This window comes from Hipposideros armiger, unplaced genomic scaffold (genome assembly GCF_001890085.2).
Source record: "Hipposideros armiger isolate ML-2016 unplaced genomic scaffold, ASM189008v1 scaffold_63, whole genome shotgun sequence".
Taxonomy (NCBI): Eukaryota; Metazoa; Chordata; class Mammalia; order Chiroptera; family Hipposideridae; genus Hipposideros; species Hipposideros armiger.
The window spans coordinates 1,915,397-1,939,615 of record NW_017731413.1 but is presented as its reverse complement, the minus strand read 5'-3'; the positions used below and the strand labels follow the sequence as shown (position 1 = coordinate 1,939,615).

General features: G+C 34.4%; 1 protein-coding gene across 8 annotated transcripts in view; it reads left to right on the top strand.

The window, feature by feature from the left end:
• TMPO (thymopoietin) overlaps positions 1-23,991 on the top strand; it is a 28,605-nt gene extending 4,614 nt beyond the window's left edge. Inside the window, exons 2-10 of one of the 8 annotated variants that reach the window (XM_019641687.1) lie at positions 4,253-4,379; positions 6,342-6,500; positions 7,492-7,584; positions 11,741-11,838; positions 18,839-18,958; positions 19,058-19,153; positions 19,574-19,684; positions 20,682-20,767; positions 21,787-23,991. In XM_019641687.1, coding sequence (XP_019497232.1) covers positions 4,253-4,379; positions 6,342-6,500; positions 7,492-7,584; positions 11,741-11,838; positions 18,839-18,958; positions 19,058-19,153; positions 19,574-19,684; positions 20,682-20,767; positions 21,787-22,072 — 1,176 coding nt within the window. In that variant the 3' untranslated portion in view covers positions 22,073-23,991. The other 7 variants (XM_019641688.1, XM_019641689.1, XM_019641690.1 and 4 more) reach the window with 7 other exon arrangements.
• Positions 23,992-24,219: the final 228 nt, after the last annotated feature.

The following is a 24,219-nucleotide window of genomic DNA, read 5'->3' as shown; positions in this document are numbered from 1 at the left end:
ATCCAGTGGAGCAAAACATTCTTGCGTGGTCTGATCTTATGGATTATAAATTCTTAACAGGAAATATTTAAAGGCATGGAACAAAAACAGAAAAAGTTAATGTTAGTGATGTAAATGTTAATTAGGAATTGGCCGTCATACTCTACAGTAAGGTATTAAGTGCCCAGGCTTCTGAATCGGTTATAGATTCAAATTCCAGGTCTCCCCCTTATTGGCCTTGAAAAATGAAAAGTGCCTATCAACTGCTCAATTTTCATTTGGAAAATAGGAATACTCTAATAGCTACTTAATTAGATGAGGATTACGGTAGGTTGCATTTGCATCTGTGAAAGTGTCTAGTGCTTTTTTGTTTTTAGTGCCAAATCAGTACAGTGTTAACCATAATACATTCTTCAGAATTGGAAGAGGTAATTTGTAAAAGTGATGTGTACATAAAGTCTGTTCAGATGTTACTATATAGCATAGGATGCAGATTGCCTGAGTTAGCTGTGCAGCTTTTGACTTCAGTTTTCTCTCTTGTAAAATGGGGATATTAGCAGCTATCTCATAGGATTTTTAGGATTGTTAAGTTAATACATATAAGACACTTAGAATACAATTTGGTAAGTAATAAGGGCTCACTAGAATGTATTTTGTAACAATAATTATTGTTATACTTCATCTTTGCTACTAATGGTAGAGATTAAAAAAGAGTAGGCCATAGGTGGTATCATGTAACTGTTGAATTTTAAAGTTGAAAAATATAAGATATCATCTGGTAGTTGGGAATAAACTGGAGAGCAGTGTCTGGCACATAAGTACCGTATTTCCCCATGTATAAGACACACCCTTTTAAAAAAAATTTGGGTCTAAAAACTGGGTGCGTCTCACACAGTGGTGGTAGATTATTTTTACTTGCATTTCCTGCTTTTTTCGCGCTTGTTTTTTGCGCTCATGCAACCACTGTATAAGACACACCCAGTTTTTAGACCCCAAATTTTTCAAAAAAGGGTGCGTCTTACACATGGGGAAATGGTAGGTACTGAGTATTTTTAACTGAATGAAAGTAAGATTACATGATTTACTTAAAGGAACAGCTTTATGGAGGCAGGAATCAGTAAAATTAATGGTTCCTTATTTAAACTGCTAGCTTGATAATTATGTGTGCCACACTACTTGTCACCCAATTTTTATTCCTATTAAATTGGATATTTCACAAAATGGCATTACTTTGCTGGGACTTTTCTCCCTACAAATTAAAAATAAAATCAAGTAGCTTGTTATGAACCCCGGCTCTATTTGACTTACTTTATTCCAATTTATTGACCTTGTAAGATTACTTGGTGCAGCTGTAGTTTTTCATTATGTTTTATGAAAACATAAGAGAGTTGGTTTCCTGCTTCGATTTGATAAGCCTTTGTTATTAATAAGAAATGGATTTTTAAAAATAAGTGGCTTTTCCCTCCCCAGATGGCACTTTCATTCATTTATTCATTCAACAAAACATCTGTTGGGTGCCCTTTCCTGTGTCAGGCACTCTTTATTTTAGGTGCTTGGGACACAAATATGAATATGACATAGTTCTTGCTTTCTGCCATCTTTTTTTTTTTTTTTAGCTGAGCCATCCTGCCACCTGTTGGCAGCTCAGCAGCAGTTCAGCTTGGGCTGTGAATCGAACTGGCGACCCTGTTGCTCAGAGCTCGCACTCTTGAACAAGCTCTTAACCACCTGAGCCACTCGGCCGGCCCACTGCCATCTTCTTAAACGCTGCATCCAAAATTCCCTGAGATACACATTAAAATACAGATTCTCAGACCCAACAGTAGGACTCAGAATGGGATAAGACTTTTTCAAATAGAGGTAACTTTTCCAAAAGTTTTGAGGTTTTGATAACAAACCAGACTTAGGGACTATTGCTCAAGGAGTTCACCATCTAGAGAAGATAAAGTATTTTTACAAATAACTAATGCAAAGTAGGTTGAACGTGGTGAGTGCCAAAGAAAGGTTTCTTGAAAACCTCAAACTGTTGCAAGAAGTTGAAATTCCTGGATGTTTGGTTGATAATTAGAGTTTGATTGAACATTCTTCTGGTGGAAGGGATTATCTACAAGTAATGTGTACCTGATTGAATTTTCAGTTGAGTTTTTCTTTCCAACCTGTCCTCACGTTTTGGAAAATTCAAGTATTTCACTTACATTGGGATTAGGTCTTTTTGATTAAAGAAGTCTTTTCTCTAAAGAATCTAAGACTTTAGTATTGGGTTGTCAGAAAAGTCATGACGCATTTTTTCAACAACAACAAAAAAATACGTCATGACTTTTCCGACAACCCAATATATAGAACTCTTAGACTCTATAAGCAACTGTTTTGATAGCAAGGTGTGTGGGTTGCTTCAGGATTTGAGCCTGTCCATCTTAGATCAGTGCAATATGTTTAATAAAGCCTTTTGAAAGTACCATCACTAACTTTTCACAGCCATATTTTTATTAAAGATTTCTCTTTAATTGGCATTCTTATTAGCATGTATCTTTAAAAAATAATTTCTCGTAATCTTTTCTGATGAACTTTCAAATTTTTATTTGGTTAAACAAATTTTAATGCATGGTCAAATAATGCCTGATTTCCCCCCAGGCATCACTGCAAAGTGAACAGTCCATACAACTTGATGATTTTTCCCATTTTGCATAAAATATTGCTAGTATTGACTCTTCTTCCTTAAATAGTACTTTGGGCCTAAATTGGCTTTGATATTTATGGCCATTATCTAAACAGCCAGTTATGTTCAGTGTTCAGAGTCATTTGTAGAGCTATTTGCCACAGCCCTGAAAGGTACCCATACTTCTGCTCCTTACTCCTGTTTAACCTTGCAATTTTATATAGTTTTTTCTAGTAGATAACTGCCATTGCTTTACTCTCAAAGCTTGTTTCATGTTCTTTTAACTATAGTAGTGTTCCCCCTTATCCGTGATTTCAGTTACCTTCAGTCAACCAAACTGTAAATATTAAATTTAAAATTTCAGAAATAAACAATTCATGAGTTTTAAATTGTGTGTTGTTCTGAGTAATGTGACAAAATCTTGCACTGTCCAGCTCTGTCCTACCCAGGACTTTCATTACAGTATATTGTTATAGGTGTTCTATTTTATTATTAGTTATTGTTAATCTCTTACTGTGCCGAATTTGTAAACTTTATCATAGGTATGTATGTATAGCTAAAAATATAGTATATGTAGGGTAGCACTATCCACAGTTTCACACATCCGTTGGGGGCCTTAGGCCATAACCCCTTGGATAAGAAGAGGGCACTACTATATTCTTAATAAAAAGGTCATATTGAACTAAGAATGGCAACAAAGCTGTATCAGAGGAGATATATCTGACTTTATGGGTCAAAAACTGGCTACTAACGGTCACTGCGTTTTGAGAGAAGATTCATTTGGGCTTCTTAAATTATAATTGCTTGTTTAAAGGAAATCTTTTTTTTGTTGTTAAAGATTTTTATTGGGGAAGGGGAACAGCCAAGTTGTTGTCCTTCAGTCTTAGTTGTGGAAGGCGCAGCTAGCTCGGCTCTGAAGTCCAGTCGCCATCCGGCTGCCTGCCGGCAACTCACGGCTGCTCAGCTCAAGGTGCATTGTTCAAGCTTAGTTGCGGGTGGGCGTCACCCACCATCCCATGTGGGAGTCAAACCGGCAACCTTATTGTCCTGTTGGCAGCTCAGCTCGGGCGCAGCTCTCTGGCCCATGTGGGAATCAAACCGGTGACCCTGTTGCTCAGAGCTTGTGCTCTTAACCAACTGAGCCACTTGGCCGGCCCTTAAAGGAAATCATTTTTTTATACATATCTAAGTATAAACCTTTATGGTAAGGTCTTAAACTCCTAGGTTAATTAAAACTTTAAATATTATCAGAAGAAGCCAGTAGTAAATTGTATTTACACTTATATGAATGAAAGTTTAAATCCAGTCTTTGCTCATTTTAATTTTTTATGTTATCACCTCCTCTTTAGACAGGTTAGCCAAAACTTAACTATTTTAACAGTAATATCTTTAAAATTTGAGTTACTTGCTTGCCTATTAGGTTTGTATAATTATAACCAAACTTAGGAAATATCTCCAAACAATGAATTGCTTTTAATTTAATCAAATTGCCAGGGTTTAATATAATTATAAATCAACTTAAAGGTGAATTTGCATGTTTACTGAATACAGTGTTACTTACATAGTAAATTAATTTTTTAAATTCATGTGGAAATGATAACTGGACTTTATTTACAGAAAGCCACAAAGAAAACTGATAAACCCAGACAAGAAGATAAAGATGATGTAGATGTAACAGAGCTCACTAATGAAGACCTTCTGGATCAGCTTGTGAAATATGGAGTGAATCCTGGTCCTATTGTGGGTAAGATGATAAAATATCAAATATCTTTTCTATGAAGCAGTACCCCATTCTTTTTCCCTCTTGCCTAGCAGTTACATTTGGGTTCTCAAGGCCAGTCTGTCTTTAACCATTTATATGACCAAGACCTCAGTTTTCTTAACAATAAACGAGGGAAATAAAATGTGAGAATTGAACTAGATAATCTCCAAGATTACCTCTGTTGTTGGGATGGTTTCATATGGTGCTCATATCACACTACCTGGTGAGACATGTGGGTGTCTTATATGTGACTTGAGGGTAATCTGAGGTAACACAGCTGTTCAAATTCATTCAGATAAGTAAGTTAGTGATAGACTTGTTCCTATAACTCAAGTTACTCAGTTCTCGGTATAGTACCCATTTTCAGTTATTAAAAGTATGCTTTTAAAAGTCTTGGCTTGATTGGAATTCAAGAATGATATCCTAAAGGAACAAACTAAAAAGAGCTGAATTTCCATCATTTGGTTACTTTTGGTCATTTTACAAGGCTGATTATGCCTTAATTTTGGAGGGTCTTGGCAATAACCTCAAGATAAGCAAAGTCTATGTACTATTTTGATCTTCTGAATTGCATAAAAGTTTGAACACTAGAGATTTGTCAGTCTGTTTTTTCCTATAGGCGTAGATGGAAACAAGGACTTAGAATGTTGTCTAAATACTTTTATTTAATACACAGCTTCTAAATAGATGATAGTAAGCCTATTAATATAATTACCAGCAGACCTTTGATACCCATTTTAATTTTAAATTTCATTTAAAATTGCAAAAGGGAGATGCCAAAAAATGTGTATTATTATCAACATAAATTAAATTACATGTTGGTATACCACCTGTTCATTTTTTTCCCCAGCTATATTGAGGTATAATTGACAAGAGTTGTATATATTTAAGGTGTACAACTTGATGTTTTGATATACATAAAAGTGTGAAATAATTGCCATAATCAAGATAATTAACATATCCACCACCTAACAGTTTTCAGTTTTCTTTTGTGTGTGTGGTGAGAGCACTTAAGATCTACCTTCTTAACAAATTTCAAGTATATAATACAATATTATTAGCTATGACCTATGTTATACATCTATTTCCAGAACATACTCATCTTGCATAACTGAAATTTTGTACCCTCTGACCAACATCATGTCAAATATATTTAATTTTTTAAAATGTCATTTGTAGGACTTTTCCCATAACTGAATGGTTGTTTATAGGCGTATTAATCTCTTAGAGTTGTGGGGTTTTAATCATAGTAATTCAGAGGAGTGCAATCTGTTAATAAAAACAATTTTTTCTGTAAAAGCAAGTACTGTTATTTAGTATTGGAGAAAATAAAGTCCAAAATACTCAGTTGTACATAGTTCTTCAGTAGGTGATCTAGTAAGACATATCAATCTACTATGTAGTACTTGGTATAAAAGAAACATTATTGTAATTATGTATTAAAACACCAGAAAAACACCTTTTTATAAAAGAATTTAATATATAGTTTTTTTTGTTTTGTTTTTTAAGATTTTATTGGGGAATCGGGGAAGGGGAACAGACAAGTTGCTGTCCTTTTGTTCTTCAGTCTAGTTGTGGAGGACANGGCTCTTCCCCGGTGAGGCAGCCGCTCGCCTGCCATTGGATGTCTGCTCACGCTGGCTGCCTGCCACTCAACGGTAGCCTACTGCAGCCTATGCCATCTCAGGCGGCTCACGGCAGCCGAGCTCCAGGTCGAGCTGTTGTTCACCATCTTAGCTATAGAGGGCGCAGTGTCACTGGCCCATGTGGGATCCGAACCGGGACCCTGCTGTTCAGAGCTGGTGTCCCAGCCAACTCCCAACCAACGTGCCATTCCGCTGGCCCGAAAGTTACACTTTAATGTTGCTAAAGATAATGTCTGAGTTCTATCTTAAATAAGGTGATATAAGCACTAAAGTACTAAAGTGAGTTCTGCCTTAACAGGAACAACCAGGAAGCTATATGAGAAAAAGCTGTTGAAACTGAGGGAACAAGGAACAGAATCAAGATCTTCTACTCCTTTGCCAACAATTTCTTCTTCAGCAGAAAATACAAGACAGAATGGAAGTAATGACTCTGACAGATACAGTGACAATGAGGAAGGTAAAATTTTAAATGATGTTAATTAAATATATGTGATTTTTTTTTTCAGAATCATAAGATATAGTAACCATGAAGAAGACAAAATTTAAAATAATATTACCAAGATATATGTAGTTTTTGTTCATATCATTAGAGTAATTCTCCAAGTAATTTGATTTATAAATACCTTTTGTTGAGAATTCTAAGAAACAGAAAAGTACAAATGTCTAATTTTCTGTCACCTAAAATTAACATCTACCTTTATCTTTTTTCTTCAAATATCATTTTTCTAAGAGAATAAAGTATTACGAATAAACACAAAGTGCCCCCACTTACCTCTTTCCAAGCATCATCTCCATAGAAACAACCATGTCATTAGTTGGGTGATTATTGTTTTATCCTATTTTAAAATATTTTTTCTTATGCATTTATCTAATACATGGTATTATTTTGTACTTTAAAAAGATCTATATAAATAATATGCTAAATTTGTCACTTTATTATCGAGATCTTATTGATATATTACATCTTTTTTATTCCTTGTAAGTAATATATAGCAGTAGTATTTATATATGGCACGTTTTGTCTGTTCGCTGTTGATAGGCATTGAAATTTATAGTTTTCGTTGGAAAATATGATTTCAGGGCAACTTGAAAGCAAATATTTTGACATTTTAGTGGACTATTTTAAGAAAATTTGACCGTGATATTTAAATATTTTAAAAAATAGTACAAGAAATAAATAACCTTTTAAAATTTATTTTAAGAAAAAGTTGGTATTTATAAATGTTTAATTCATTTGAAATGTTTATTAATTTCATGAATTTAATTTGACCCAAATTGCTTATATCTCCGTAAGCATTGTCTGCCAGAGCACAGTCTGTCAGATTGGTTTTTCAGAATATGATATATAGTCTTTTCCTTCAACAGCACTATGTTAGCAAGGAGGCAAAGAATAAAATCAGCTTAAACACAAGTAATGCTTAAACTTCCTGCCTCTTTTGCCTCTACAGGAAAGAAGAAAGAACACAAGAAAGTGAAGTCCACTAGGGATTTTGTTCCTTTTTCTGAACTTCCAACTACTCCCTCTGGTGGATTTTTTCAGGGTATTTCTTTTCCTGACATCTCCCCCCGTCCTCCTTTGGGCAGGACTGAACTACAGGCAGCTAAGAGAGTACATACATCTAAGGGAGACTCACCTAGGGAACCTCTTATTGCCACAACATTGCCTGGCAGGGAACAGATGCAGAAGTTAGCCTCTGGAGGGAATCGGTTTATTTCCTCCAAGTCTAGCCATGATAGGTGTTTAGAGAAAAGTTCTTCGACGTCTTCTCAGCATGAACTCACTGCCCTGTTGGCCTCTGCTGCAGCTTCTCCTTCACTGATTAAAGAAACCACCACTACTTGCTATAAAGACGTAGTAGAAAATATTTACTCTGGAGAGAAAAGTGGAATTCAACCAGTATGTCCTGAGAGGTCCCAGGGTTCAGATCAGTCGATTCTCTCCAGTAAAAGGAAAACACTAGAAGAGTCTGAGAGATCACAAGTAATTTCTCCACCACTTGCTCAGGCAATCAGAGATTATGTCAATTCTCTGTTGGTCCAGGGTGGGGTAGGTAGTTTGCCTGGGACTTCTAACTCTACATCCCCACTGGATGTAGAAAACATATGGAAGAGAATTGATCAGTCTAATTTTCAAGAAACTAAATCCCCGTCTCCTCCACAAAAATTCCCTAAAGTAGGTAAAAAGTCAGTGGAGGAAAAGGATTCGGGTTCCTCTGTGGCATTTCAAAATACACGTGGATCTGAATTGATGTCTTCTTTTGCCAAAACTGTTGTCTCTCACTCACTTGCTACCTTAGGCATAGAAGGGTCTAAGCAATCACAGCATGGTATAACAGATGCCCCAGAACTATCTTTTCCTATCCATGGATCTATTTTAGAAGTAATTAAAGAGGAGTGGCAGCAAATTGATAGGCAGCTGCCTTCATTGGCATGCAAGTATCCAGTTGCTTCCAAAGAGGCAACACAGATATTATCAGTTCCAAAAGTAGATGATGAAATCCTGGGGTTTATTTCTGAAGCCACTCCACCAGCAGATATTCAGGCAGCTTCCACTGATAAACAGTTGGACTTAGCACTTTGTAGAGCATATGAAGCTGCAGCATCAGCATTGCAGATTGCAACCCATACCGCCTTTGTAGCTCGGGCTATGCAGGCAGACATTAGTCAGGCTGCACAGATTCTTAGCTCAGATCCTAGTCATGTGCACCAAGCCCTTGGGATTCTGAGCAAAACACATGATGCAGCCTCATTTGTTTGTGATGCTGCCTTTGATGAAGTAAAGATGGCTGCCCAAACCATGGGATCTTCCACTTTAGGTCGCCGTTATCTCTGGCTGAAGGGCTGCAAAATTAATCCAGCTTCTAAGAATAAGCTGGCTGTGACTCCCTTTAAAGGTGGAACATTATTTGGAGGAGAAGTTTACAAAGTAGTTAAAAAGCGTGGAAACAAACACTAATAAAATTAAAGATAAAGATCTATCTTTGACATGGGGAACTTAGCAGATTTTCTAGGCATTTCAAGTACTTTTTTTCCCCCAAATTTTAGGGTCTTTTTAGTCTCCAGATGGGGCTTTTATCCATCAAGTTATAGTTTATAAGTAGTTGCTTACATAGAACTACCCCTTTTTTTGAAGTTGCACAGATAGAAAGCCTGATACAAATAATTTAAAGCTTTCTAGATCACATTTTTATCTCAAATTGTTCACTCTTTCCTGTTTTACATAAGATTTTACAACTCTTGACAACTAAGAAAATACCATTTACTAGATTATATGTAGAGTCTTCTGGTCTAAATATCTTTTCACTTTCTAGAACTTCTCTATATTTTTCTTTTATGTTCTTGCTTTTGTTTTTTACTTATGTCTTCAGTATCATTCATAATATTCTAGATCATTGCAACTCAGTGTCAGTCTACAGACTGTTACTGATCCACAGTTAAGATAAGCGCACACCAGAATTTTAATCTAGAGACCCTTTCTAGATCAATGACAAGGTTTAGTTTTGTGGTAAAATTTTATCGGTAGAGAAAACTGCTAGTTTATATTCTGTTGTAAGTGCCTCATTTCTTCATGGACTGGTAGCAAACAGTTTGTGGACCATTATTTGAGAAATACTGCTCCAGACCATAATATTCAAGGATAGTACATTCTCACCATCACTGTAGTTTGTCAGATGACCTAGACACTGGAAATATGGGGCTTTTTTTTTTAAGTAACACTTTCAAGGTATATTGTCATTCATAGACTTAGTCAAAATTCTAAAAGCAAATTTAAGTTAGTTTTTTTAAAGTCATAAGAAATCATACTATATCCCAGTGTCTGTGTGTCTATATAAAACAGTATATTATCCTGTGTTTTCATTTCTATGATTGTAAGATGAGTCTAATTGTAGAGGCATTTGATAATCAAATTTCTTTGTATTTTTATGGAAATAGTAGTAGTAAATATAAGCAAAATATGCTCCCTTCAGTACTTTTAGCCATATTCTTAGACTATACATGTCCATCTTTGCAGCTTTCTGGGAGTAATTTTGTTTGTTATTTGTCTTGTGAAATGTACATGTATACATGTACCTACTAAGTGCTATGTGATTTTAAAATGTATTACTGTAGAATGCTTCTGCAAATTCAATAAAGTTGTTAAATTTGAACAGTTTTGTGTGGTCTCCAGAAACATGTTGTATGTGTGTTTTATTCTTGGAGTTGCAACAAGTTAGATATTTGTGGATGAACATCCCTTTATCATTTCATCATTGAAACTCACTTGACATTTCAATGGTATAGTTGAAAATACTGTAAATATTGTTCTTTATTCTCTTGGAGCACCGTGTTTTTATTGGCTATTGGAATTTTAAAATATTAGGAAGAATTAATCTAACCAGATACCTTATTTGTTTAAATCAGTTTCTGCTCAATTACTGTTGGGTTCGTAAGATGCTTTCTAATTCTTAGAATCTGAGTTAACAAAGCTTAACATTTTATAATGCTGAGGATTGTCCCAAACATAGATATAATGATAGATTTATTAATAGGAGCACTGGGAGGTGGGGTTGACACCGTAATCCTAAGTAAAGGTTGAACTATTTGAATATCATGGTAAAAATTACTATTTATTTTGGGGAAGCTTACAAGTAGATCCTGGACTGACCAGTATTAAGAGTAGATAGTTATCAAGACACATGACTATCTTGACTACTTTTTAGTATAACTGCATTGAATTCATGCAAAACTAAGCTTTTATTTAAGAATTGACTCCATTTCTGTCTCTGATAAGTAGTCTAAAAGTTTTGATAACAGGTTTTAGAATAACAGCTGACACTAATTTTGCTATACAATGATAAATGGCCACAAAAATATGGAAGTTAACTAAAATTTATATCAGTCTTTTCATATATCCAGCTCTTTAAATGGTGATAGAATCAAGACTAGGGGAATGGAATTTTGAAGCCTATAAAAAGATATATATATTTGAGTTAGGTTAATAACCATCATAGTGATATGCTAAGTAATACATATGCACTGGCTTCTCTTCAAGGAGATGTTATCTTACTTGTACTGTGGGAGGGAGAAGAGAAGTAGCCTGTGATTTGTTGTACTTCTCTGCCAACAAGATTCCTCTTTACCTCAACTGTACCCAGGTTTTTTAGAATCACATCAAAAAAGAAGGGAGGAGAGACTTAAACTGACTTATTAATGTCATTGCACTAACATTGTTATAAGCTTGGTACCATATAGGTTTTTCCCCATAAAATTCCCTATAGCTTTTTCCTTTTCATATTCCAAATTTTAATTTAACAACTAATTTGTACTGTATGGACAAAAGAATGGTAACAACTGTATATTTTAATATTCTCTCCCCACATCTAAACGTTTTTTTAGTGAAAAGTCTCCATGGGAACAGTTTGAATTCACTTTTATGTTTCAGGCTATTCGTCTTAGAAAAAGGAAAGGAAAATAAATAGGAAGTAATGATGAGATTAAAGAGTGGGGGAGATAAATAGAAAGGGAATAAAATAATGGGAAATAAAAATTTTAAAGATAAATTGTGGTTAAACAGTTTTGGTCTATTGAGGTAACACCAGTAGACAAAATTGTTTTACATATTAACGTGCCTAAAACCAACATTCCAAAATAATGTTAAGATGATTATAGTTTATTGTATGTTTCAAAGAGTAATGGTTTCTCCAATGTTATTTGCAGACCCTAAAATAGAGCTCAAGCTTGAGAAGAGAGAACCACTAAAGGGCAGAGCAAAGACTTCAGTAACACTCAAGCAAAGAAGAGTTGAGCAAAATCAGGTATCTTTAGTTTTATGATCACTGTATTTAGGTATAAGTAACCTCCAGACAACACTAATTTGCCTGTGTCCTAACCTTTGGTTAATAGTTGACACCCAGATTGCAGCACACTCAATAAAGTGTTCATTTCATTGTTCATTAAATGGCATTAGAAATCTAAACTTTGTGTTAAGTCTTGTCAGTAGTGTAGCCGTGCAAAAGTGTTTAATGTCTCATTTGTGTTTGATTCTGTGCTACGCATAGTTCCAAGCCAGTCATCCTGCTTTTTGAGAAACGTATTTTTTTATCATATATTTTTTTTATTTTTATTTTTTAATTACAGCTAACATTCAATATTATATTAGTTTCAGGTGTACAGCATAGTGGTTAGACATTTATACAAGTATAATTTACAAAGGGATCTCTCCTATATAAGTCTAGTATCCACCTGGCACCATACATAGTTATTAAAATATTATTGACTGTATTCCCTATGCTTTGTTTTACATCCCCATGACTATTTTGACTACCAATTTGTACTTCTTAATCCCTTCACCGTTTTCATCCAGCGTCCAACCCTTTTCCATCTGGCAACCATCAGTTTGTTCTCTGGATCTATGAGTCTGTTTCTGTTTTGTTTGTTCGTTTGTTTCGTTCTTTAGATTCCTCATAAATGAAATCATATGGTGTTTGTCTTTCTAAGAGAAGTATTTTGAAAGGTGGAAATGCCTGTGCAACACTGATACAATTTTTTTAAAAGATGGGAAGGGTGTTATATTTGTGTCTTTTCTGGATTTCTGACTTTGCTTTTACTTTTGCCTGTCTTCTGTGACTTTTCCCTCAACTCTGGAGCTAGCCTAATCCTAAGACTACACTGTTTTCTTTCCTTATTCCTGATGAAAATTTACTTTTTTTATTGTGGGCGAGGCAAGATGCAGTTAATACAGAAACTAGAAAAATCTTGTGAAGGACACTGAAATAGATAAGCATGGAGAATTTTGGCCCAGAGTGTGAAGGTAAGATGGTATAGTGCTAGCAAGAATGCATAACTGGTCAGATAATAGGTTAAAAGAAGGGAAGAAGGATGGTAGGAAAGGTGGTTTCAGGGGTAATGGAGTTGAGGAATCTAAACTGAGAGACAGGATAGATAGTCAAAGAAGAGTAGATTTAGGAGACGATAGGCAGAATTAGACAATGGCTTTATTGTACAAAATTGAAAACATTAGAAAAGTGGAGGAAAGAGTTTAATGACCTTCTAGTCATAGAGCCTCAACAGTTGTCAACATTTTGCCAGTTTTATTTCATTCTCACCTGCACCTTCCAGCTTTTTAAATTCCTTTTAGTTTTGTTTTCCTTTTCCTGGATTATATTAAAGCAAATCTCTAACGTTCATTTCATACATTAAAATGTCAGTATTTCCATATATATTTCTAAAAGATAGGAGCTGTTTTTATACACACACATACAATGCTACTATCACACCTAATAAAATTAATAATTTTTCATGTCTGTGTTCAAAATCCTCCAGTTTCAGAAATGTCCCTTATGATTAAATTATTCAAGTCAAGTCAGGATCCAAACTTCACATATTATTTGTTTTATTTTAAAGTTGTTTTTTTTTTAACTTTATTGGGGAACAGTGTTTTTCCCAGGACCCATCAGCTCTAAGTCAAGTTGTCTTAGTTGTGGAGAGCGCAGCTCAGCTCAGCTCCAAGTCCAGTCGCCATTTTCAATCTAGTTGCACGGGGCGCAGGCCACCATCCCATGTGGGAATTGAACCGGCAGCCTTCTTCTTAAGAGCACTGTGCTCTAACCAACTGAGCCACCTGGCCGCCCCACATATTTGTTTGATATTGTTTTGTTTTATCTCTTAACTCTGTAGCTTTTTCTGGTATAATTGTTTCCTCTCCACTTATTTGGTAAAGAAACCAGGTCAGTTTGCTACAGAATTGCCCACATTCTGGGTTTGGCAGATGGTTTCTTCAAGTGTCATTAATTTGCTCTTCTAGACCCTGCATTTCCTGTCGTCTGGGAGCTAGACTTATAGCAGGGCTATACAGTAGACCTTTCTGTGATGATCGAAGTGTATCTGCTGTCCATTATGGTAGCCACTAGCCACATGTGGGTATTGAATACTTGGAATGTGGCTAGTGTGGCTGAGAAACTAAAATTTTAATTTTATTTAACTTAAATTTAAATTGCCACGTGTGGCTAGTAGCTACCACATTGGACCGCACAGATTAGAGGGTTGGTTAGATTCAAGTTCAGTTTCTTTGACAAGAATGTTTCATAATGGTGTTATGGCCTTCATATTGCATCATTTCAGGAGGCACATGATGTCCTTTTGGTGATGCTAAAATTACTTAATAATGGGCTCAAATGTTGAAAGCCTAATCCATCCACTATAAAGTTCCACATACCCCTTTCATTTAATGGTTATGACAACCGTTTATGATTATTGCCCAGATTCATTATTTCATTTGAGGTTTGTAAGATGGTGATTTTTCTCATCTCTCATTTCCTTTACCTTTATAACTGGAATTCTTTTATAAAGAACTTTCCCTCATGAACTGCTTAGTTACCTTGAAATAAAATTCATATAGGAAAGCCAGGATAAATGCTTGCTTCCACTTTTCAAATTAAAGTCACCTTTTTTTTTTTTTAAGATTTTATTGGGGAATTGGGGGAGGAGAACAGCATTGGGGAATCGGGGAAGGGGAACACGCAAGTTGCTGTCCTTTTTGTTCTTCAGTATAGTTGTGGAGGATGTCGCTTCACTGGCCCATGTTGGCATTATAATTGCGCTTTTCCCGGCTGAGGCACATAGGTCGCCGGCCACTGGTTGGCCGCTCACGGCAGCTCTTGGCAGCTCATGCTGGCTGCCTGTCACTCATGGTAGCTGACAGGAGCCCATGGCAGCTCCACTGCAGCCTACGCAGTCGTTGGCGAGTCATGGCAGCCCAGCTCAAGATCGAGCTGTTGTTCACCATCTTAGCTGTAGAGGGTGCAGCGTCACTGGCCCAAATGTGGGATATGAACCGGGGCCCTGCTGCTCAGAGCTGGCGTCCCAAGCCAATTCTTAACCAACGTGCCACTCGGGTGGCCTTAAAGTCACTTTTAAAAGTGATCAGTAAGTTTTTTTTACTGGCATGGTTTTTATATATTTGATTTATGGTCAATTGCAGTCATTTTTTTTTTCATGTTCAAACTGTGCCATCATCACTAGCCATTGGGAATTACTGAGTTGGTTCTTCTATCCTTTTATTGACCCCATTTGTCTTGTTTTCTGGCTCAGTAAAATGACCCATGCTCATTAATATTTCCTGCCTGTTATCCATTTTTCTAAAGAACTCTAATCCTTGTAATAGAAAATATTGTTTGGAGGATACCTACAATCTGGATTCTAGGGTGTTCAATCCTACTGGGTTGTCATTGCTTCTAGGCCCTTTCAGTAAAGTAGAGCTAGAGTTACATATTTTTTAGAAAGAGAAAATAAATCACGAATTCATCAAATTTATGAATTCAGGCCTATCTAACTTCTGTTATATTTTGTATCTCTTCTCTCTTATGCTGAGTATCTTAAAGTCACTTGAGATATTTTTTCTTATTTATTTTTTTTATTTATTGAGGACATATATGTGGTTTTATTTAGGTAAAACAGGTAATTTCAGAAACCTGGTTTCTATCTTTGTTCCTTCCATCCACCGGTAATAATTTTTATTTAGTTTTGGTTTATATTTTGTTTTTTTTAAATGTAAGTAAATACATAGATTTATATATTATGTATGCTCCCCTCTTTACATAAAAGGCAGCATACTTTGTATGTTTCTTTCTGTTTTTATCTAAACACATAGCCTAGAGTTCACGTCATGTCAGAATATAGTACAGCCATCTTCCTCATTGCTTTGTACCACTGCGTGATAGTGCATTTTATGGATGTACTGTAAATTGTCCTGCCACTTTCTTTTTGGTGAATAATTGGATTATTTTCTGTTACATGCTAGCTTGAATAATGCAAAGATGAACCAATGAATAGCCTTCTACATGTGTCATGTAATATTTTAACCAATTTATCTTTGGGAAATCTAGAAGTGAAAATGCTGGGTAATTTTGCTAGATGTTACCAAATTCCCCTGTGTAATACTCGTAGTTGAAGCATTTTGCATTCCCACCAGCAATGTATGAGTATCTCTAATGGAGTAATATGGCCCTGCTTTTAAAAAAATTAATATGAATAATGATATTGCTCACGTTTTACCTAAATTGATAGTTCTTTAGAATAAGGTGGGTTTTAATTAACCTCTTTCTTTTCGTAACCTAGTTTTGTGTAAATTTTTTGTTTATAGCTTGTATTTTTACTCACGGGGATTTATAGCCTCCTTTGCTAGCTCAGCTTCTGCATTGTTATGTGCCTCAACTGCCTCATGTTTCCTGAGTAACTTTTTACCTGATAGCTTATCAAAAGACATTGTGAGAAGGTTTTTGTTTTTTCCCCCTGTTGTCAATGATAAATTCAGGACTTTTATAGAACGTTTTTATAGATGATCCTCCAATTCTTATTTTGGATTTTGGCCACACATATAGTAGTCACATTACTAATTTTACATAGCAATGCGTTTCTTTTCAATCAGTAATTGTTTGGTCCATCTTACTAAGTAGTTATAAAATGAAATTATAATTTTATTATTTTTGTATTTATATTTTTTTCTCAAAGTCACTTGTTCATAGTGGATTCTGATAGAAAAAAAATTTTGTATCTTCAGAATATCTTTTCTGATGTGTGAAATGTTGTCAGCTTACTGTGAAGATGATTAATTCTAAATTAAGTAATGAAAATAAAGAACTAATAAAATTGGTTGATAGTCCTCAACTAAAGAATTTAATAAACCTGAACAAAAGAAAATATAAATGACTTATAAGGGAAAGTGTCCATTCCACTTCTGTTCTTGCTATTCCTATAGGTAACCAATGAGTTTCTTGTGTTTCCTTCCATGGAAGAAAATCAAAGAATCGTTAAATGGAACTTGGCCTTTTTTTATTAACCATAATAGTTTCAACAGATGTTTGATAAAATTTTCGATGAGATTATTTCAGTTATGTATTTAAAAACAAAACAAAAACATAACATAGAAAGTCCTGGAATTTGGTAAATAAACAATTTTAAGGGAAAAGGATGTTTTTTCTCCCCTACTTCCCTACCTTTGTGGACAAAGGTAAAATATCTGGTCTTTATATTGTATCAGTTGCTTTCAAGCAATGTAGTTTTTAATTATTTGAAGAGTTTTAAAATAGTATACTATACACTGATAATACCAGATAGACTATCAAACAGAATATTTTTTAAATACTTATAATTTTCATTGGTATTTGAGCAATTAATTATTAAAGAGGAAGCAGTGTTGAAAGCAGTTTAAAAAAATTCTTGGCTTTGAGATGCATCATAAGTCAGTTATATTATCTTAAACCAGTTGTTCTCAACCCTGGCTGCACATTAGGATCCCACTCAGGAGCAATAAAAATTTACTGTGCCCAAGCTAGATTCTGACTTGATTGGTCTAAGGTGGGGCTGGGGGCATTTGATATATTTTGAAAGCTCCCCAAATGATACTGTGCCACCAGGATTGACACTAGAGCTATTGTTTCCTTCTATTCGAATAATCAGGAATTCAACTCTTAAATATTTGTTACATGTAATTTGTTCACAGATTTGTCTTTTGACTAACATTAAGCTTGCATTCAGCAAATATTTCCTAATTAACAGCGGGAAAAGGAACCCAGAGATTCTTATTGTGCGTCAAAAGGAAACTACAGAATCAGTTCTGTGAGACAGTCTGTACCCTGTGGGGTCTTGGTGGTAATATTTCCAGCCAAACAAGCATACTTATTGAATGACTGCTTTTGTCCCAGGATAAGAGTAAAATATATCTGTCTTTAAAATTAATAGACACTGACTTGGATATAAAAACATTCGTTATCTAAATAAATATTAGCTTGAAAGCAAAAGTGACAATAAAAGCACACTCTAATATAATACTAATCACTGGTGGCTGTTTTCTAGTGAAAAGGATTTAAAAGTATCACCTGGTAATAGTAGCATCCAAGTTGAGCAACTTGCTATTTGGATTGCAGTCTCTCAGATCCCTGCTTAGGGCTACTGCATCAGAATCTGCATTGTAACAAAAGCTCCAGATGATTGGTACACAAATTGCCGTTTGAGAAAACTAGTTTAATGGTTTCAAGCTGTTATATAGGGACTACTAACTTATTATTATTTTTTAATGAGGAAAAATCACTTGGCTTTTCAGGAAGAAATGAATCTGGGACTGGAAGGTAACAGTGCTTTGTCACTATTACCTTTCTGTAGTGAGGAGTGGGTAGCACTGAGCTTTGGCAGTGACACTAGGCTTGCATTTGTGAAAGAGGTGACCACTAGGTTCTTGTTGCTGCTCAAGTTTAATATCTGTTTCCAAGAAGAGTGACACCTGGGACTTGTTAAGTTCAGATAGCTGTGTATGGATTATAATTTAAACTGATTCTATTTGAATAATTTAGCCACACAAAAATAATGTTTACTCTATTTTAACAATTATAAAATTTGTATTTTGTTTTAAAAGTAAACTGACTTGTAACAGATGACTTCCTTGTAAGTCAAAGAAAGTCATGCTCGGCCTGCTTTTTGTTCAGACAGCTAAAGAGATGCAGCTGTAATACTAGAGCCAAGTAGCAAACAGCAGTCACAAAAGGAGCCAGTAAAAAATTGATGTGCTTTCCCCCCCCTTGTTTTTATTATAATTTGTGAGCTCTTATAGTTGGATTCAAGTGTATTTTTACCATACGCTAAATGTTTTCTGATACCTACATATTCCGTTCAATCAATACATACTGGAATATATTGAGGGCATAGCATTGTTTGCAAATGCTGGCATTTGGAGACTTCATGGCTTCTCAGTGTGCTAATGTGGCCATTATTAAGGTATTTGATGTTAGAATATGACTTTCTAATGTGTCAATGCTTAAATAGAGCTATTCTCAAGCTGGAATAACTGAGACTGAATGGACAAGTGGATCTTCAAAAGGCGGACCTCTGCAGGCATTAACTAGGGAATCCACAAGAGGGTCGAGACGAACTCCAAGGAAAAGGGTGATGCAAGGCTTATTCCTTAGAATTGGGTTTTCAGATTGGTAGGGTTTTAGTGGTTATTTTATATTTATTGTTTTTGTTTTGTTTTCAAACTAACAGGTGGATACTTCAGAACATTTTCGTATAGATGGTGCAATAATTTCAGAGAGTACTCCCATAGCTGAAACTATAATGGCTTCAAGCAACGAAACTTTAGTAAATATGTTTCATAAACTATACAAGTGGTTTTCTTTGTAAATTACCTTTTAATTAGAATTGGGGAGGTGGTGAATTTTGGCAAATCTCAAACTTTCATGTTTTTAAACATTTTAAATTCATTTTCCCCACATAATTCTGAATTTTAGAATTTTTCAATATAGCCAGTTTATATATATAAATTTAATTCATTGTGCAAGAATCCTAAGTATGATAAGGACACTTTTTTGCTAAAATAATTAAAGCATGATAAGGCTTCACATGTGAACCACTGAATATGTTCATTTCTGGGTCCTTTTGCCTAAATTTTTATTAAGGGAAAGTTTCAAATATTACAGAAATATCTTTTTCTTTTCTTTGTTTCACATGTCTTTGTTATGTTTGGATAATTCTGAGTCTGAATAATTTGAATCTTGGCAGGTTGTCAATAGGGTGACTGGAAATTTCAAGCATGCAGCTCCTATTCTGCCAATCACTGAATTCTCAGACATACCCCGAAGAACACCAAAGAAACCATTGACAAGAGCTGAAGTAAATGAATCAAATTTAGATCGATGTTATCATTGATCTTTTAAAGAGGAAATATTTTTATTTGGTTTTGGAGTGGGAGGGAGCAGAACTTTCTTCATTGGGTGGTGCGGGTGTGGGTGTGTTGATGCATATATTATTATTTTAATATCATACCTTTATTAGTGACAATAAAAAGTAACTAATAAGACATGCTAATACTATCCTCTTGCTACTCTGTGCCTCTTAAGCTCCAGTTTTCAAGGGAGCGGTCATTTGTGTGCTGCTAATAACATGTTCTTTGTTATGGATGTGATTTGAAAGTTTATCTGGGCTGTAGGGGAGGCTGTACTATCATTCACTGAAAGGTCAAATAATGAGACTTTAAAGTGACTTTGTATGATGCTTCATTTGACTAACTCGTGTATAATTAAGCTTTAAAGTACTAACTGCATGATGCATTGTAGTTTTAATGAATCTACCAAAGGTTATTTTGATCTGGGCTTAAAGGTAAACAGCAAAACAATTGGGTTAAAAATATATATTTGTGTTTTTTAAGTTAGGAAGATTAGATTGACTCTGTGGTTAAAAACATACACTAAAATTTGTTAAAGATCCATGCTAATTTGATATCTTCTATATTTGATCATTTATTACAAAATTCTTAAGGAAGAAAGAATACACTGTTGTTAATGTTAATGAAAAGTATGGGAAATCCAGTGGGGGAACTTATACTGTCATATGAGCTGCACTGAATTTTTGGTTTTTGCCTTTACATTATTTGAATGTGTGGCGATTTTTTTGCCCTCCCCCATTATCATATTAGCATATCTTTACTTTGAAGAAATTTGAAAAAAGCCTTAGAAGTGTGTGGATACTTAGGCGATAAGGAATTTAGAAATGGCAGTTATAAAAGCTGGGATAGATAAAGTGCATTCTATTCTCTTTTATTTAAAAGTGTATTTTAATTGTTGCACATTTCTACTAAATTTTAACTGGTTGTTTGTTTGTTTCTTAATAGGTGGGAGAAAAAGAGGAAAGAAGACTAGAAAGGGATATTCTTAAAGAAATGTTTCCCTTTGAAGCATCTACACCTACAGGAATTAGGTATTCAGATACACTGAAACAAGTATTGGTGTATTCTGGGACATTTTTATTTATTCCCACCTTTATTGCAGTATAATTGACACATGAAAATTGTATATATTTAGGGTATATAACATGATTATTTAATATACATAAATGGGAATTTTAATTTTTAATTCTTCACAAAGTTATAACTGTGTCAGAATTAAACTGTTCTTTTGGGTGTGATTTAAATCTTCCAAGCTGCCAGTTCGTATATTCTGGAAAGTTGAGTCAGGTGGTTATTGTTTGTTTGGTTCCTTTTAAATATCAACTCTTTTCCCTCTGTATTTATACATATAATCTGTTTGGCCATTGTTTAGAAAGTATAGGTAGAAATCATCCAGATTCTTACAAATTAGAAATATTAGCTGTTAACATTTTTGGTATATGTCTTCATATACTCAAATACATAAATATGTTCGATATTATCTTTTAATTTTTAGCAAGTTTTCTTATAAAAGTGATACATATATAATTCAGAATTCCTATTCCACCATGTTGACCGGAACTGAAGTCAGTTTCAAAATTAACTTTGTTAAGCTGAAAGATTGTAAATCATTTATCTACTATTTGGTTCCTATTTTTAAATCTACATAGAATCCTAGTAAGAAGGAAATCATTGTTTTCCCTGAGAGTTGCTCTTTTCTGATTGAAAACACTGTAGATACGGGTACTTGTTTCCTGACTGAAGGAATCACAACCAAACTACCTTATTTCTTGCCTCTTATCTCCTAAATGTATTAGCTCTGAGAAGCCTTTAAGAAGGCAAGTTTAATGAATATTTATCAATGTTCTGAATATTATTTTCTGATAAAAAGTATGCATCTAACTTTTTAAATGGAAAATATATAGAAGTTTTAAATAGGTTGACAAACTTCACTTCTTATATGTGGCATCTTTCTACTGTTATGTCAAGGAATGTGTTTTGTATTAGGAGTGGTAATTAACATATTCTTTTCTAAAATTTATTTTTCTCTTTCCCCTTTCACTCCCAACAGTGCTAGTTGCCGCAGACCAATCAAAGGGGCTGCAGGCCGGCCATTAGAACTCAGTGATTTCAGGATGGAGGAATCTTATTCATCTAAATATATTCCTAAGTATGTTCCCTTGGCAGATGTCAAGTCAGAAAAGACAAAAAAGGGACGCTTCATTCCCATGTGGATAAAAATTTTGCTGTTTGTTGTCATGGCCATTTTTTTGTTTTTGGTCTATCAAGCTATGGAAACCAACCAACGAAACCCGTTCTCTAAATTTCTTTCTGATGGCCCTAGAAATGCCAACTGAATAATATCTCTTTGGCACACTCACCTTGGTCTCCTATTTTTAATAACTAAAAAAAAGCATTTGTGTACACTTGTTGACTCAAGAGCTAAAAATAATGTGATTTCACCTCAATAAATGTATTCCATTGAAATGCAGACAAGATATATAAATGGACTTCATTTAAATGTTTTGGACTTGGACTAGTAGGAGATCACTTCGTGCCATATGAATAATCTTTTTTAGCTTTGGAACTTTTTTGTAGGCTTTATTTTTTTAATGTGGACATCTTATTTCATTTTTGAGAAAAATGTATATTGTTTTTGTGTATTTTGGGAAACAAGGGCAAAACATGGCAGTGTAATGTGAAGCTACACATTTAAATACTTTGAATTCTTACAGAAAAGATTTTAAGAATTATTCTCTGCTAAATAAAAACTTTCGAGATACGTGAAATGAAATTCAGTAAGGGGAAAAGTAATGGGGTTGTACTTTTTATAACGGCAACAGTTTGATGGTGTTTATAGCGAAAAGTATGGCAATAATCTCTTCTGTAATTTTTGTTAATAGTAATGTTATTGTAGCCCAATTGTACTCACTTTTTAAAAGATTTCTAGTATCATGGATGTCCTACTTCAGTAAGACCCATTTAAATACAGTTGATTATTAGCAGAGATCTTTTAGTGCAACTTACGTTTTAGAGAACTATTAGCTGGCTGTACATGTTTTTAAAAGCTGTTTAGCTAGCTATAAGGCTATAATTGGAAACTTGTACTTTTTATTTACAGCAAAACATTTTGTCAATCCAATTTGCTACCAAAATATTTTTTACATAAATGTGTGTTTGTTTAGAAGTAGGAAACGTTAAACACTGGTCTTAGGTTTCATTTGAATTTGTTATTGCATTGTCTTCTGCACCAAAACCAAATTTTGCCAAGTTTTTTTGCCCTCTATTTCCCAACATAGCTTGATTTAAAAGTGCAAAAAGTATTTGCTTTTAAATTACATAGTAAACTTTTCTTGGATACATAGTAGTTAATACATAAATTTGTAAACTCTGAATATGAGGTGGGCATTATGATTTTTGTATACCCTTGAAGTAGCTAACTTTATCTTTGTGGTTGATTTATTTTATTTTTTTAGCTAAAACTTACCTCATGTATAACGTGGTTAAGTAAAATAGTAGGTAATTGAAATTTCAATAGAATCAAGTAAAACAAAAATTTTAAACTTATTTGTTTCAATTTTACAGTCTTTGACCATAAAGCACACAAAAAATGTAAGTTATTTTTAAATATCATCTGAAATAAAAGGATAATTTTTAAAAAGGAAAAAGCTAAAGATGTGTATTTAGACCAGCATACTGATTTGAATTAGTTCCATTCTGGTATTTAGCTTGTAGACATTTTTCTCCTAATTGGCAGTTTACCAGAAATGTTTGTAAGCCTGGTCCTGCCGGGGGAGTGAGAAATGTACTCCTCGATCAGAAATGCTTGCCTTTCTGAGTAAAAGTGTTTCTTTGAGATGAGCCACAGAGGAGGCACCGTTTACTCAACAACTTTTCCTCTGTAAGGTAATAGTCTACGTTTATTTTCTTTGCATTTAAACTTTCCCATTTTGTTTTCAATCTTTTGTTTATAATTAGAAATTGTGAGAAGCTGCATTTAATGCTTAAAAATGTGGGACAATAAATCACACTTAACATGTATATAAAATCAATTTTATAATAGGAAAGGTATGGTCCAACATAGCAAAAGTAGGACCAGGTAAAACATGTAGTCTTTTTTTTTTTTTTTAATGTGTATTTGGTCTTTTGTCTGTGTCTGTTTTATTCCACTAGAATAAATGTGTCCTTGATGTAAATGCGAAGCATTTCTTCCTGATTAAACTGTAGTTGTAGACTTTACAATATAATTCAACAATAAAAAAGTAATTAACCTCTAGTTTTGTCATTGCAATAAATGCTTTTTGGATAGCACAGACTAAGATTTCCTGATAACATTTCTTATGTGGTATTTATGGATTGAGTTTTAGTTCTCATTTCAGTATACTCCTTTATGTTTTGCTTCGAATCATTGTAATCAGGTCCTTGTTTAACATAAGTAAGCGATGTATAGCCATTGTACTTGCAGCATGACATAGGGAAGCTCAGAGGCACCGCTCCCACCTAC